General features: G+C 60.9%; 1 protein-coding gene across 1 annotated transcript in view; it reads left to right on the forward strand.

Annotated features, from left to right (window-relative positions):
- KCNQ1 (potassium voltage-gated channel subfamily Q member 1) overlaps nucleotides 1-15,857 on the forward strand; it is a 356,598-nt gene that overhangs the window by 266,959 nt on the left and 73,782 nt on the right. The window contains exons 12-15 of the mRNA XM_060158207.1: nucleotides 4,870-4,945; nucleotides 10,015-10,109; nucleotides 10,937-10,983; nucleotides 11,843-11,904. Of these exons, the coding sequence (XP_060014190.1) occupies nucleotides 4,870-4,945; nucleotides 10,015-10,109; nucleotides 10,937-10,983; nucleotides 11,843-11,904 (280 nt within the window). The remainder of the gene's footprint in view (nucleotides 1-4,869; nucleotides 4,946-10,014; nucleotides 10,110-10,936; nucleotides 10,984-11,842; nucleotides 11,905-15,857) is intronic.

Below are 15,857 nucleotides of genomic sequence, written 5' to 3' on the forward strand. Positions count from 1 at the left end.
GTTGGGACTTGCTCTTCAAGCCCTGCACACGGTCCCTTCTGGTAGATGTTCCCTGTGCGCTTGGGAAGCTTAGATGCCCTTTGGGCACTGAGCACGGTGTTCTGTAAGCGTTGATCACATCAAGTTCCTCCTCGGTTCGTTCAGACGTGTCTCTCTTTAGATGTTTTCACAGCTCCTCTATCTGTTACCCACTGAGGTACATTCAAATCTCCCACCATGATTGTGGATTTTCTCTTTTACCTTTAGTTCTGCCAGCTTTTGCTTTTATATATTTGAAGCTTATGTTGTTAAGTACATACGGATTTAGAATTGATCTCTTCCCGCCAAATTTTGACCACTTTTTTTTTTTTTTTGCCACGTGGCATGCGGGATCTTAGTTCCCCAACCAGGGATGGAACCCCTGCCCCCTACAGTGGAAGCATGGTGTCCTAACCACTAGACTGCCAGGGAATTCCCTTGACCGCTTTTTAAATGATGAAATATCCCCTCTTTATCTCTGGCAATACTTAAAGCCTTCTTTGTCTTATATTAGTTTACCTGCACTAGCTTTCACTGGGCAACGCCAATGTATGTCTTTTTCTATCCTTTTACTGTCAACATTTCTATGCCTATCTATTTCAGTATATTTATAGGCAACATCAAATTGTTTTTTTAAATCTCATCTGACGATCTTGGTTTTTTAATTGGAATATTTAGTCCCTCTGCAATGCATGCAATCTGCTATCTCACTTTTCTTTTTCCCATTTGTTCCATCACTTCCTTTTGACTTCCTTTCCTGCTTCTTTGGGTTAATCAAAACTTGTTCTTAATTAATTTTTATCCCCTATTAGCTTGTTAATTCTACAGTCCTTTATTATTCCATCAGTGGTTGCCCAGAGATTATCACACACATCCTTGACTCACTGGAGTCGACCTCAGATGAGCACTTTTACCGTTTCCCTGACAACACATGGTGCTCACCACTGTTTATCTCCACTGATGCCTCCTCCCTTTTATGCTATTTTTATCATGTATTTTTAGCTATAGCTATGCCTTAAACCTCAGGAGACACTATCACGATTATTTCAGTCACTTTAATTTACTAACTTGAACTTTCTCACATATCTGTCCTTTTTTCATTCTTAATTCCTTCCTGTATTTCTGTGCACCCTTCTGGAATCATTGCTCTCTACCTGGGGAGACCCCTAAGTCGTTCTTTCAGTGCAGGTCTCCCAGCAGTGAATTCTCTCGGTCTAGTTTTCAGCTTCTTTTTTTTTTAAATTAATTTATTAATTTATTTATTTATTATTTTTGGCTGTGTTGGGTCTTCGTTTCTGTGCGAGGGCTTTCTCTAGTTGTGGCAAGCGGGGGCCACTCTTCATCACGGTGCGCGGGCCTCTCACTGTCACGGCCTCTCTTGTTGCGGATCACAAGCTCCAGGCGCGCAGACTCAGTAGTTGTGGCTCACGGGCCTAGTTGCTCCACAGCATGTGGGATCCTCCCAGACCAGGGCTCGAACCTGTGTCCCCTGCATTGGCAGGCAGATTCTCAACCACTGCGCCACCAGGGAAGCCCTCACCTTCTTTTTTTATAATTATTGTAGAAAATATGCATAACTTAAAATGTACCATTTTAACCATTTTTAACTGTATCATTCAGGGGCATTAAGCACATTCACGTTGTTGTGTAACCATCACCATCATCTCCAGAACTGTTTCATCTTCCCAAACTGACACCCTGTCCCCATTGAATGCTCACTCCCCATCCCCCTCCCCTCAGGCCTAGCCCCACCATCGTACTTTCTGTCTCTGTAGACTTGATGACTCTAGGTCCTCATACAAGTGGAACTATACAGAGTTTATCCTTTTGTGACTGGATTATTTCACTTGAACCTTCATTTTTAAGAACGTATTTGATGGGGTATAGCATGCTAAGTTGGTAGGAATTTTCCTTGAGCCCTTTAAGGATGTCATTCTGGCTCTCATCCTTTCCATTGACAAGTCAACCATCAGGATAATGTGTCATCATTCTCACCCCCACCCCCCTGACTTTAGAGCTTCTGCAATGTTCCCTGTGGTCTTCAGCAGGGTTACTCCGATGGGCCTGGGTCTGTTGTACCTTGTCTCTCTCTCCAGCTGGATCCAAAGAGCTGTTTGAATCTGTGGCCTGATGTCTTCCATCATTTGGGGAAAATTCTGTGCCACTGAGGCTTCAAAATGATTTGTTCTCCATTCCGCCTCCTCTCCTTCTAAGGTGTTACACGTATTAGAACTTCTAACCTCATCTTATGTGCCTTGCACTCTTTCCTAGATGTTTAATCTACTTTCCCTCCATACTCTAACCTGGCTATTTTCTCCAATTCACAAATATTCTCTTCTCCTCTGCCAGCACATTCATCTACTGCATTTCTTAATTGCCATGAGTGTCCTTTTTGTTCTGGAATTTCCTTTCTTTCTTTTTCATATAGATTTTACTTCTCTGGTGAAATTCTCCATCTTGTCATCTATTTTCTTGAACCTACTTATCAAGGTTATTTTCAAGTCCTTATCTAAAAACTCTGAAGCAAACCAATGCAACTGTTTGCTCCTGAGTCTGTGGGTCGGCGTATTGGGCTCCTCACCTGGCTGGTCTCACCTGGCTCGTCCCAGCGGCAGCTGGGTGGTGACTGGGTGGTCTCAGCTAGCCTCCGGAGTCTGGAGCTGTTGGGCTGTCAGCCAGGGTGCCTCAGCTCTCCTCCACGCGGCTTTTCTAGCAGCCCAGCTCAGACACGTCCACATGGCAGCAGCATTCTGTGATGATGGAAATAGTTGGGGGGAACTCCGACTGGGGGGAACTGCAAAGGATTTACACCCATCTCTAACCTCCCCCTGCCCACCCTCTGGCCATAAATTTTTACATTCCCCCCAAAGTAAAATTCACTCACCCCTCCAAGAGACACCAAAGTCTCATGCGATTAGAGACAGCACCCTGTCCAAAGTCCAGCATCTTACAATAGGCCTTTTTTTTTTCAGCCTCTGCCCAATGCCTGGTCCCCAAACCAGCACTATGCGTTTCAGGATTTTGGTATGATGTACCCGACTTTGGGGTCCTAATTTCTTTTCATCTATTGCAGCATGGCAAACCACACCTAAAGTTAGTGGCTTCACCCTGCAGCTCTTTCCTTATTCATGAGTCTGTGGGGCAGCCATTTGGGCTCGGCTCAGCTGGGAGGTTGTCCTGCTGGCTCTGCGTGGGGTGACTCTCACAGCTGCAGTCCCCTTGGACGCTTATCCGGGCCGGGTGGTCGAAGATGGCCTCGATTCACATGCCTATTGCTTGGAGCTGGCTCTTGGCCAGAGACCATGATTCTCCACGCGGCCTCTCCAGCCAGCCAGCTCAGGTGGTTCAAGCGACCCCATTCCAAGAGCACACAAGTTAGACACAGTGGGACTTCCCCAGCATGCTTTTCATCACAATAAGGGTCAAGGTCAGCCCAAATTCAAGCAGTGAGAAAACCAACTCTATCTCTTGATGCAAGAGCTACAAGCCTTTAAGGCATTCAATCTACCACATCTTTAGATCTGTTTCGTGGTCTGTTTTGTCCATTTGTTTCCCGTCTGTTGAGTATTAAAAACAGAACAGAGGCTCCGTGATCTTATCCCTACAGATAACTCAGCTTTCTCTGGCGTGCAAAAGGTGCGGGACAGCGCACCTTGCTCCAGGTGGGGATTGAGGTGATTTGAGGCTATGGCAGGGTTGGGGGCTCTCATCTGAAGGCTTGGGGTGTTTGCCAGGACCCCGTCTCCTTGGTGACTCTGAATCGCAGTTCTCTCCTCCCCGGTGACGTGAGTCTGTGGAGGCCTCTGCTTAGCCTTTTATCCTTCTAGCAGCTGCTTCTTGCTCCGTTTCTCAGAATCTCACCCCATGCTGTGCGGCTTAGTTCACAAATGCTTCAAGGGGAAATTGCGTGAAAGGGGGCTTCCTTCCCTGTGGCCCCCCGTTCACCAGGATCTTGGCCCATCAAGTCCTGGATGTCTTTGCAGCCCTGGACTCCTGCCGGCCCAGGGAGCCCCCTGCCTCCCATTCGGTTAGCATGCCCCACACAACAAACGCAGAAACGCACACGTGGGCTCTCCCAGTTCGTTTCTCTTCTGGGATCTCAGCCCTTGGAGTCTTCCTTGCTCTCAAAGCCATCACACAGCTGTGGTGGTGTTCTCAGCAGAAGGTTTGGTCAGATGCAAGCCTCAGAGGCAAAGGAAAATCCCCACTGGTTCCATGTGGATGTATTTCCTTCCGGTCTTTTTCCTATGAACATATATATATCAACGATTGTGTTTCCCTCTTTAATGATGTTTCTAGAAGGAACTTCAGAGGGGATACCGCACGGTCCCCTTAGCAGGGTGGCTCAGGTGGTAGCTATCCCTGGCTCATTTGTCCGGCAGCCCTATATTTTCCAAGTGGGTACCGGTGGGCGGGCTATAAAACCTTCCAGCTGGAAGGGACCTTAGCTGTCATCTGTTTGTACCCCTCCCCACGCTCCTAGTGAGCAGCCAGAAGGCCCAAGGGTAGAAAGAAGCTTCTGTGTCTCTACCGTGAGTGAGGGGCAGAGCCATTGCCAACTCGGGACCCTGACTCCTCCCCCACTTCTGAGCGACAAGCAAGGCGAGGGTCCCTCTAGGGTCATCCCCCTAATTTAAAGCCTCTTGGCCTCAGCCTCTCCTCCTGCCACCAGGATGTGAGCTTGCAGATCCCCATCGGAGGGGGTCGATCACTCTCCTTGTTTCTGGAAAGGCCCAGCCCTTTGCCGGGGATGGGGGGCACATTTGGGAAGCCTCCGAGCCTCTGAGAGTGGTGGGCGCGGGATGACCATCTGGTCCCCACTCACGCCCTCCTCCCCATTCTCCACTGCAGGCTGCGGGAGCACCACCGGGCCACCATCAAGGTCATTAGGCGCATGCAGTATTTTGTGGCCAAGAAGAAATTCCAGGTGAGTCCTGTACTCAGCCCTCCTGCCCTGGTCCACCCACCCACAGCGCAGGCTGCGGGGTCCCCATGCCCTGCCGTACCTGAGACCTGACCCTTCACCTGTCAAACACCCTGCCATGACTTCAGGATCCGTCCCCAAGACAGCAGACCCTGGAGGGACACTTCCCTGATCGGCCTGGACCCTGAGGCCGGCGCAGAGCCCAGAGGCACGCAGAGCCTGAGGGCTCACTGGCCCCTCCCACCCCCAACCCGACAGGAGTGGGAGTGACTCGGGGAGGGTGCGGAGCCCGCCCTGCGTCACCTGGGCAGGAAGTGTTCTGTCCCAGGCCGGCTCAGGGCTCTTGTGCCCCTCGCCCACCCTGTGGGAGTCGGAACAGAGGGGAGACCCAGCCCTGTTCTGTGCCCCGGGGTGGCCCACCTTTGCAGGGAGAGGTAGGGTCTCTCTGGCTGGGCGGGGCTGGAGACTGTGGGCTTCCCCATCGGCACTCCTGCCAGGGGTGGGTCTCCTGCAGCAGCCCCTGGGAGCCCGCAGAGGAAGCCAGCTGGAGGCAGGCTTGGTGCCCTCCTTCCTACGTGGGGACCGTCCTCCGTCTGAGGAGCGGGGCCCAGCTCAGCCCTGACTCTGAGAACATGGAACCTTAGGAAGCAGGGACCCTTGGGGGAGGCCATTCTCTTTCCAGAAGGCTTGGCCACTGGTGCCTTTCAAAAGTGAGTCCTTGGTGGAGCCAGGACTGGGGGTCGCCCAGAGCCAACCAACACCCACATCCCCTGGGCCTGCTTCGCCAAGCAGGGGAGGTTGGCGGGGGGGCTTGTTCACAGCCCCTGGGAGGTCACAGCGAGGCTGGGACAAGAGCCAGCCCCCTCCGGGCCGCACCTCCCACCCCAGGCTGAAGGCTTGACGCTGGCTCGTCCCAGCCCCCTCAGCAGAGCCCTCACCGCCCAGGCCACAGAGCCAGACTCAGTGCGGGGTTCTGGAAAGACCCCACCCCCTGGCAGCCCTGGGGAAGAACCCTTCCCCCGCTGGTAGTGGGAGCAGGAGCCCAAGGGGCTGGCCCAGGACGGCGTCCACGGGTGCCCAGCCCTCACACAGGCTCTGCCATGACACGACCGCCACTGATCCCGGCCCCAAGGACAGCCCTGGTGAGGCCCTGCCCCGGCCGCCCCGTTCCTCCGGCTACCCGGCAGCACCCGTGGCCCCCTTGGCTGGGTGGTTTGCACACAGAGTCCCCGGGGGCATCCTGCTGCCTGCCCGTCTGTCTGCCTGCAGCCCTGGAGGGGGGCCGTTCCCCACCAAACTGGGCCAAGTTGTGCTAAGACTCCCGCCAGGGCCTGGGACTCCTCATTGTTGAAACAAAAGAGTCGTGGTGAATGCTATTGTCGGCCGGCGCCAGGAGGTCTGCCCAGCAGTGTTCTGGGCGAGATCCGACGGCCCCGGACAGAGGGCGTCTGGGTTCTGTGGCTGTTCCTTCCCCGAGGGCCCGCTGCCCTGGCGGTACCAGCAGAGGGGTGGCTTGGTGGAGCAGGGAGCTCAGGGGGCGCTGGGTGAGGGCGGGCTGGCCTCTTGGGGAGGGAGGAGGAGGAATGGCAGGACCCCCCTCGGGGGTCAGGTCTGGGCAGGACTGCTCCCAAGAGCAGAAGAGGCCCCCGGAAGGGCCACGATGTGTCGCCCTCACTCGAGGGCCGTTGGTGCTGACGTCTAAAACCACAGCCGTCAACCTGGGGAGCAGAGGGGTCAGCGGGGACTCTTCCAGGATGGGGATGGTCCCCAGCCTGAGCAGCTGGGCCACCAGCGTTCCAGAGCAGGCCCCGGCAGGGCAGAGGCCATAACCTCTGCCTGGGGCACTGCTGGGCCACGCAGGGCCATGCCAGGGTGGACAGCAGGCTTCCTGGGGGCTGCTTCCAGGGTCTGGGGCACCCAGCAGGGCAGGCGGAACCTTGGGGTTCATGGCAGGCCCAGCTCTGGGGGTGATGTGAGCAGCTCCCAGCTCAGAACCACAGCCCGCCCTGGGCAGATGGGCGCCACAGTGGCTGGAGCAGCTGTGGACGCTGGTGAGCGCCCGTCACAGACATGCAGGCAAGACAACTGGTTGCTGACCTCCCTTCCAGGCTGAGGGTCTCCTTTTCTGCCTCAGGACACAGGCCAGGGTCCTGCGAATGGCCTGGAGGCTTCCGGAAGGAGGCTGGGCAGCCTCACCTCCCCTGCTCCCTGCCCCTCCCCTCGGCGCAGGACCCCTGGGGGGCCTTCAATAAATTGGGCGGGGCCCTTTGAGCGGAGGGGCTCCCGGGAGCTTCCTGGTTTGAGCAAGGCCAGAAGCTGGGGCAGCAGGAGGCCTCCAGGAAGGAGGGACCACGCACGGACGTAGAAGCGGTGGACGAGTCCCTGGCAGTGAGGGGCTCTGTGGGGCTCCAGGGGCGGCCCCCCACCCAGGCCCAGCTGTCAGGGAGGCCGTCCCTTCCCCCGCAGCAGCCCGTCTGTCTGTCTGCTGCACGCCCACCCCCATCTGGCCTCAGGGGCTGCAGAAGTGGCGGGTGGCCCCCCTGCCCGCCTCGCCTGCCGATAAGTACCCAGCTGGCCGCCCCTGCGTCTGGCCGGAGGAGCCAGAGCCTCTCAGCCCTTCACGTTTGCCTTGAACTCGCATGTCCACCGGCGGTCAGTCTGGACAGCCCGGCATTATCTCAGCTCATCTCAGGCTCCTGCTGCTGCCAAGGAAATGAGCTCTAGAGAGAAAGCTGAGATGATGTCTCCAGCCGGGCCCCAGGCCACCACTCGACAAAGGCCTCCAGGAGCTCTGAGCAGACCCTGGTTGGGGGGCAGGAGGTGAACTTCTCAGCTCCGAGATGAGTCTCAGGGGGCCTGGGACCCCACCGTGCCACGGGTCCTGGGTGTCAGTCGGGCGTCGGTTACCCTGTTGTGGTCCACACCCTAGACAAGGCGAGGCCGGGGGTGGGCGGCCTGCTCACGAGCCCCACCCCACCCGCACCCCCGCTTCTGCAGACAAGCACACGCGTGCCCGGGCACACACACACCTGTCACCTGTACTCTTATGCCTTCCCACGGGGACATCGTATTCACTCGTGCACACAGAGGCTCTTAACACGCTCAGGTGCCCACATTCCCCTGCACGCTGTGGGCCGGGACCTCCCAGGGTGTCTGGGGGACCAGGGCAAGGACCCGCTCCATTCCAGGCCAGGCCTGCCCCACTTGGACCTCTGAACCCAGACTTCCCCTCTTCTGATCCCACCCCAGACGGCTCCAGCAGGCCTGGAGGTGCCCAGTATAGCTCACAGGAGGCCAAGATCACAACTCAGTGGCGTGTGCGCTGAACAGCAGTGCAGACCCTGGGCTCAGCCGCAGACACTGTCACGGCCACCTCGGGCTCTCCTGGCGAGAGCCAGTTCAGGACCCGCTGGCCTTTCTCACCTACCATCTTACTTCATCCCCACTCCCTCCCTGTCAGCCAGAGGGCTCAGCATCCCCAACTCACAGAAGGACAAACTGAGCCCTGGGGTATTACCACTAGCCTGTAGCTAAGGGCCACTGTTACCCTTGTCATGAAGCTGAGTGCGTGGCAAGTCAGAGAGCCTGCCAGAGTCCCGCCCCCTCCTGACCCTGAGACCCCACCACGGGCCTCGGCATGTAGGCCACAAAGGGACACAGGGTGGTCCCGGGGCCCAAAGCGGGGCTGGGTGTTACTGTGAGGGCCCCGCCTGGCGGATCTTGTGAGAGCAGGAACCCCCTGGAATTCTTGTGCCCAGAGTCCCTGACAGGGAGGAGGATTCTGCGCTGCCCCGGGGTTCCTGGGGTCCAGGACGATGTGGGGAGCTGCGAGAACATAGTTAAGCCGCCAGCATTGATGGCAGGGCCCCTGGACATGTCTGAATGGTGCCCAGAGATCGAGGCAGGACCCTGCCCTCAGGGGAACCCCATCTTTCTGGAAGGCAGAGGTGGCCCTACCCTTAGCCTGGGGTAGCCCCAGTCTCTGGGGTGGCACCCCAAGGAGAAGGAGGCCTCAGGTGGGCAGGGAGGACAGGTGGCCTGGGGCTCCCAGGGTTGAGACCTGGCCCTGACCCTCAACGGGCATCTGTGCCTTATTACTTCTCACCCTCTGACCCGCCGGCCCCGCCCTGGCCTGCCAGCTGTCTGGCGTGTCTCTCAGGCCCCCTACACTCCCCAGCAAGAGGCAGGAACCTCCCAGCCCATCACTAGTGTGGGCCCTTCAGGGTTAATGAGACCACCTGGGGCCCCCAGCCCCGCCTCCCCGCGGTTCTCCCAATAGAAGTAGCCTATATCCCCACGCAGCTCTGGCTCGCCTGTGTGGGCGAAGGGCCTCCTGGGCCATCAGACCCCGACACGGCCAGCCCGATGCTCCCTGGGCGTTTTGCTGACGTCGTGAGAAGCCCCGTTCTCTCTGCTGTGGTCTCACCTGAGCCCCGGATGCATTCATGGGCTCAGGGCTGGCGCCAAGCCTGGAGCTCTGGGGTTACCTTCCCTGCCCCCATGGCCGCAGGCCTGCCGTGGGACCAACCTCCCTTCCCAGGCAGCCTGGGAGCCCCAGCAGGAGGCCTGTCCCCCGGGGCCACCCCTGCTCGGCTCAGGGGACTGCCTGGGAAGGGGGTGGGGTGGGCCACCTCCCCGTCCCAAGAGCAGTGGGTGCGCCGGCCGACAAGTGTGTGGAGGGTGAGCTTGGGGCCCAGGCAGGCGGTGGCCGCACAGAGCTGTGCCCTCCACGCAGTGACTGGCGGCCATGCTGGCCCCCCGCTCCCAGGCCCTCGCCTGGGCCAGCTCTTCCAAGGCAGCTTGAAAACAGGGACCAGTGGCCTGGAAAGGGAGAGTGGGCAGGTCCCTGCGGGTGAGCGGGCAGGAAGCTGAGGCCCAGAGAGGCCGAGGTACTGGCCCAGGGTCACCCAGCTCCCGGGGAGGATGAGCCCGGCCACTGCATGTGCGCTGATCCAGGCCCGCCCCGTGGTGCCACACGGGCAGCTCCTTAAATCCTGGAAGACCACGGAAGGCGGGCGCGGTCACTGCGCTAACGCTGCGCCCGCGGCGTGACTCTCTCTCTCCCACCGCAGCAAGCGCGGAAGCCCTACGACGTGCGGGATGTCATCGAGCAGTACTCCCAGGGCCACCTCAACCTCATGGTGCGCATCAAGGAGCTGCAGAGGAGGTGGGCGCGCGGGGCCCGGGGGGCGGGGCCCGGGGGCCCGGGGGGATCTGAGCGGGCGGGGGAGGGGCAGGGGCTCACTCCACACATGGCCATGCCTCAGAGACGCTGGACACTTCACAGCCCAGCACACACCCTGTGAGCAGGGGCCAGGTCCAGCCCCAGGAGACACCCCCTCCAGGAGAGACCCTACCAGTTGGGAGCTGAGCACCTCAACCCCTGGTAGCCGGCGTCCTCTGGCTTCTGACTTGGGGCCCACAGAGCTCATCCTCATGGAAGCAGCGTGGTCCTTGGGGGCCTGCGTGGGCTCAGACCAGCTGCATCTCCACGGTGGGCTGGCCTGGGGACCGAGCTCTGTGCGACGCAGGGTGTGGCTGGGAGACGTGCCTGTCCTGACCACAGGCCAGGCCAGGGGCTCAGGCTGCCCCCGCCCCTGTCGCTGACCTACTACAGGGGCGTGAAGCCCACCCAGCCCAGTGACCTGGCCTTGCCCCGGAAGGGCCCATTTGCAGGCCTGCCTCTCTGGGAACATTCAGGACACTGGGCTATCCTGGCACCCTGCTGTGCCCAGGGAGGGTGACAAAGGAGCAGCCCAACCACTGCCCTTCACCTCTGAGCGCCGCCCCCCAAAGGCCCCTTGGGAGCATGGGCCTCTGGAACCTGGGAGGCACCTGGCTGGTTTTTGGGTGGCAGTGAGGGGCGGCCCCCAGAAGGGGCGGGCAGCTTGTCTTGCTGGGCACATCAGCCCATCCACCCACCGACAGGCCAGATGTCCGTGCGGTGCCCCGGCCAAGCGTGAGCTGGTCTCCGTCTCCCTCCCTCCCCCCCAGGCTGGACCAGTCCATCGGGAAGCCCTCCCTCTTCATCTCCGTCTCAGGTGGGTTTCTGCATGGAGACACCCTGGGTGTGGCAGCCCAGGCCGCACCCTCCTACCATCCCTCCACCCACGCCTGCCTCTTCCACCATCAGAAAGCGCATGTCTGGCAAGGAAATCCAGAGGGGGGGCAGGTAGACCCTAAGCAAATTGGCTTCAAACACGATTTACAGGGGATTTTCAGTTAGTGCAAGAACCGGCGTGCGTCCTTACAAATGGCGGGCTTTTCTAGGCCATTGATGTGAGTGTGGAACCGTGACCAGGACCCTGGGAAGGCGGGGGCCTGGGAGTGGGGTTGGGGGGTGAGCAGCCAGCTAGAGCGTTGGGGAGCAAGATGGGTGCTGCTCTCCAGCTCTGAGGCTCGGCCTCATGTCCTCCGGGGGGGGGCTAGGGGGTCACACCAGGGAGGGCAGGGCCGGGCCAGTTCCTCGGGGTTGCCCTAGCCCAAGTTCAAGTGGGAGGTGCAGCTCACTCAGGGACAGGGCGGCAGGGGCCGCAGGGGCGACAGGCCTCCCCGGCCAGAGCAAGTACCCCCTTGGGGCGGAATGTCACCTTTGTACAGCGGGCATCATCTCAGGCAGCCCCCGGGCAGGGTGGGTGCCTGTCCTCTGAGGCTCTCGGAGGTCACAGAACCGGAAGGAGTGGAGTGGGGACAAGCAAGCCAGCGCCCGGCCCACCCACTGCCGCCCCTGAAGTTCTCAGCACAGAAGAGCTTCTAAGAGACATTCCCATAAGTTCGGGCCTTTGACCCTCACTCCCTCACCCCCATCGCCCTTCTCCCCGAGCCCAGTTGGGGTCACCTGCCCACCCCTCCCCATATGCCAGCCCAGGCGTCCCTGACTTGGGTGCTTTAACCCCACAGAGAAGAGTAAGGACCGAGGCAGCAACACGATCGGTGCCCGCCTGAACCGCGTGGAGGACAAGGTAGGCGCCCGAGCCCACGCCAGCTCTCGCGGGCCACGCGGCGTCGCTGCTGGCGGGCGGCGGGCAGCGGCCTTGGGGCCCAGACGGTGCCGTCCACAGCGGCGTTTCACTCTCCAGCTCTGTCCTGAGCGTGCAGGGCTTGGATGGTGCCCTAGGTGTCTGGGGTCTCCCTCCCTCCCTCCCTCTTTCCTTCCTTCCTTCCACCTGTGCTCGGTGTGGGCTCCCTGACGTAGGGCTTCAGCTCCTCTCTCATGTGCACTGGGCGTCGGTCCCCGCGGGAGGAGGACGCTGAAGGCCAGGCTGGTCTTAGACCTCTGACAAGTGGCATCATTATTGGCAAGTGGCACCGAGTGCCCACAGTTCCTCCCTGGCATAGCTGAGGACCGCCCGGTGCACGCTGAGGTGGGCAGTGTTGTCCACGCTGCCTGCGGCTCCCTCAGCCCTCAGCCCGCTTGCACTCAGGGACTCAGAGGTGCCGACAGGGACACGAGGGTGCAACAAGTGGGGAGGAGGGGGTGTGGGCTCCAGGACCCTCCTCCGCAGGGTCCTGACAGCAAGGGAGGTGGGGAGTGACGGCCGAGGCCCTGCTGGCTGTCCGGTGGGACGTGGACGCCGTGCCCCCTCCGCTCCAGGGCACCGGCAGCCTCGGTGGCCGGGACACCCCAGTGCCCGCCGGGCTCTGTGCCCGCGGCCCCGCCTCTCAGCTCCGGAACCCCTTCCCAGGGCATCCTGGGAGCCTCGGAGGATCTGTGGAATGGGAGGGGGCGGCCTGCGCCCTTTGAAGTCTCCGTGGTTTGGAGCAGGCTGTTATCTTGCCGAGCAGCTCGTTCATCTACATGGACTTTATCTGAAAGCAGCCGGGGGGCTAAAAATAGAGGAATTTCGGTTGAGCAGGGATGCGTCCGACTCTCGGTTTCCCGGGCAACGCCTGGCTCTGGCCCGTGTCCATCTCTGCTGCAGCTGGGCAGGCGGGCAGGGGCACAGCTCCGGGTTCCTGCCCCACCCCCCTGGCCTGGGCCTGCAGGACGACCCTCTGCCCACCAGCAGTCTTCCCTGGCCTGGGCGGGTATGGGCCACGATCCTGTACGTGGGGGAGGGCCGCTGTCCAGGTGCCCACGGGGGCTCTCACTTCGGGCCTGGCCCTCTAGGGCTGTGTGACGCCAACACCCTGACCCCGCCGGAGGGCTGGCCCGTCTCGGTCAGCGCAGGCCTCGGCGGGCCTGGTGGCTCTCCTGTGCCCAGGCAGGTGGTCCAGTGGCAGATGCCCTGTCTGGCAGGATGGGTACTGAAGCTAGGAACGGCCAGCTCCCCAGGCTGAGCGGCATCAGAGGCTCTGGGGCCTGGACTCCGCCTCTCTGGTGACCCGTCCTTGGCTTTCACTCTTCTCCTCGTGTGGGACCCGGGACTCGGGGCTGGCAGATTCCGGGAGAAGCAGCAGGTGGCCACGCCCAGTACAGCAGACCAGGCACCCGGCTGGGGGGACCGGTGGGGCGGGGCTTCCAGACATCAACGGATGCAGAGGTAGAGCCGGGGAAAGGACCCAGGGCCCCCCACCCCCACCCCCGCCTCCTTGCCCAGCTCTGGCCAAGGCAGCCTTCACTGACTGGCCCCCGCCGCTGGCAGGGGTCGTGGTGGCCCACGGGCGCGTGAGCCGGCCCCCACCCAGCAGCCCTGGGAGCGCCCCGCTGCCCTGTCATCCAAATGCGCTCACCCCTCCTCAAGCCCCTGCCCTGGTCTGGTTCTGTCCCCTGTCCCACTGTCCTGGGCCTCTCTTACGGCTCTGCCCACTGTTCCTCCGGACAGGCCACCCCTTGAAACCTAAACCAGAGCCTGGTGTCCTCTGGGGGTGATGAAGGGTAGGAGACAGGGTCCCCTGGAGCCATCTGGCCGCCGGTGGGGGTCTGAGAGCCAGGGCTCAGCCCTTGTGCAGCCAGGGTCGGTGTGGCGGGCTGAGGTGCGGCCCACGTTGGCCTTGGAGATACAGAATTATGGGCCCACATTTCTTCAGATCTGAACAACAAAGGGAAGGGTTTTCTGGAGTCCCTGATCCCTGGGGGCAAGGTTGGGAGCAAGGCCCCTCGTGGCCTCCACCATCAGGCTCTGCGCCCGGGACAGGGGCCGTTTCCGGGCAGCAAGTATTCCGGATGTTCCGCACACACTCAGGGAGGTGGGCTCTGTGTCGCCTTCGTCCCCGTCCTGCCTCCCAGGAGCTGGTTCCGCCCAAGAGGCACAGTCATGCCCCCAGGTCTCAAGGCAGGGAGCAGGCCGTGCTCCACGCTGAATCTCTGCCCCGTGGACACGTGCTGGACCCGGGCAGAGGCTGCCGTGGGCCGGCGTCCAGCTCAGCCTGCCCAGCCCCGCCCCCGCTAGCCGATGCCCCCCTCGGGGACAGACCCTGGGAAAGGGCCCCGCCGGGCCCAGAGGGCACAGTGGCGTGTCCCAGGCCCCACGTTATCACCGCAGCCATCGGGACCATAAACAACCCCCCTCGCAATCCTGCTGACTGAGGGAAGTTGGGGGCAGGAAATCCAGCAGCCGTCCAGCCCTGGGAAGCCCAGCAGGCCTGCAGTGGTGGCAGTGCCAGCCGGCCCGCCAGCCCCAGCCGGAGCCCCGGACCTCCCCCAACCCCACCGGGCTGGCCTCAGGCCGGAAGGGAGCCTGGCCCCCAACTGCTTCCTCATCTCAGCTCAGGCCCTCCGCGGTGACGGCGGTCCCGGCCCGGCGGCTCACTCAGCCACAGGACGAGGGGCTTGGAGAGGAGGGGGAGGGGACTTCGGGGGGCACAGCGGCTGCCCCCATCCCCGTCCTGGGCGCAGGTCATTCTGAGGGTCAGTGGCCGGGCTGTCCACTTGCAGGGAGTCACCGGAGGTGGGGGAGGCCAGCTCAGCTTGTGCAGGGGGGCCTCTGTTTCCTGGCGAGGAGTCTCCTTCCCATGTCCAGTCCAGGGGCCACATGGGCTGGAGGGCCCCCCACACTTCCTTCTCTCCGGGGTCCTGCAGCCTCGTTGCAGCTCGCACTCCTGCTCAGAGCCCCCCACCCGCCCTCAGGATGCCCCCGTCCCTGGCCCGGGCTGGCTGTGCAGGCCTGCCTCGCTCCGGGGGCATGGGGAGCAGATACAGCATTCCTCCACCGCAGCCTGCCGCCCACTGGCCTGGGGAGCCCGCTGGCCCCCTTAGCTGTGCGAGGAGAGGGCTTGAACTGCTTTGTCGCGTTGCGTTCTCTACCCTGGCAAGGACTCGTTTGCCCAAATGAAGTCTCTTTTACCGGTGGGGAAACTGAGGCCCGGAGAGGTTGAGCGGTTGCCTAGTTAGCTGGTTAGGTAAAGAGCTGGTCCCGGCGGAAGCCACAGACAGAAGGGGAGATGAGGTGGAGAGAGACAGAAGAAAGCAGGAGAGTATCGCCCAGACAGAAGGGGTCTGGTCGAGAAGAGGCCGCGCAGGAGCACTGAGGGCCAAGGTGAGGGCAAGCAGTAAGGTCCACGGGCGGCAGGCAGCGGTCAGATTCCGACATGCCAGGCCCTGGGACGGGTCCTGAGAACGCGGCCCCCAGCGCCCCGGCCCCTCCCCGTCAGGGCTGCTCCGGGGCAGGGACCCTGCGGCTCTCTGGGGACCCGATGGAGAAGTCGGCTCCCACCTTCCTCCCCCAGTGTGTATTCTTAGCTCCGTCCCCAGGACCTGCTGCAGTGTTTACATTGAGCCCTGTTTATTTTGCAAGCTCAGCTCACACTGCTTTTGCTGATATGAGGAACACAGTGGGCTGGGAGAATTTCTTTCTTCTCTGTTTTTGCCGGAAATGTTCATGGCTCAGAGCCGGACACAGGGAGTCCTGGGTTTCCAGGCCCCAGTTCAGAGACTGTGGGTGGGAAGGGCCCCCCCAGCCCCCCGACATTCCTTCCACCGCCCCCCAGCCTAGAACCCTAGCCAGGCACACCTTTCTGCCTGACAGGAATGCCC

The sequence above is a fragment of the Lagenorhynchus albirostris genome, chromosome 9 (assembly GCF_949774975.1).
Source record: "Lagenorhynchus albirostris chromosome 9, mLagAlb1.1, whole genome shotgun sequence".
Taxonomy (NCBI): Eukaryota; Metazoa; Chordata; class Mammalia; order Artiodactyla; family Delphinidae; genus Lagenorhynchus; species Lagenorhynchus albirostris.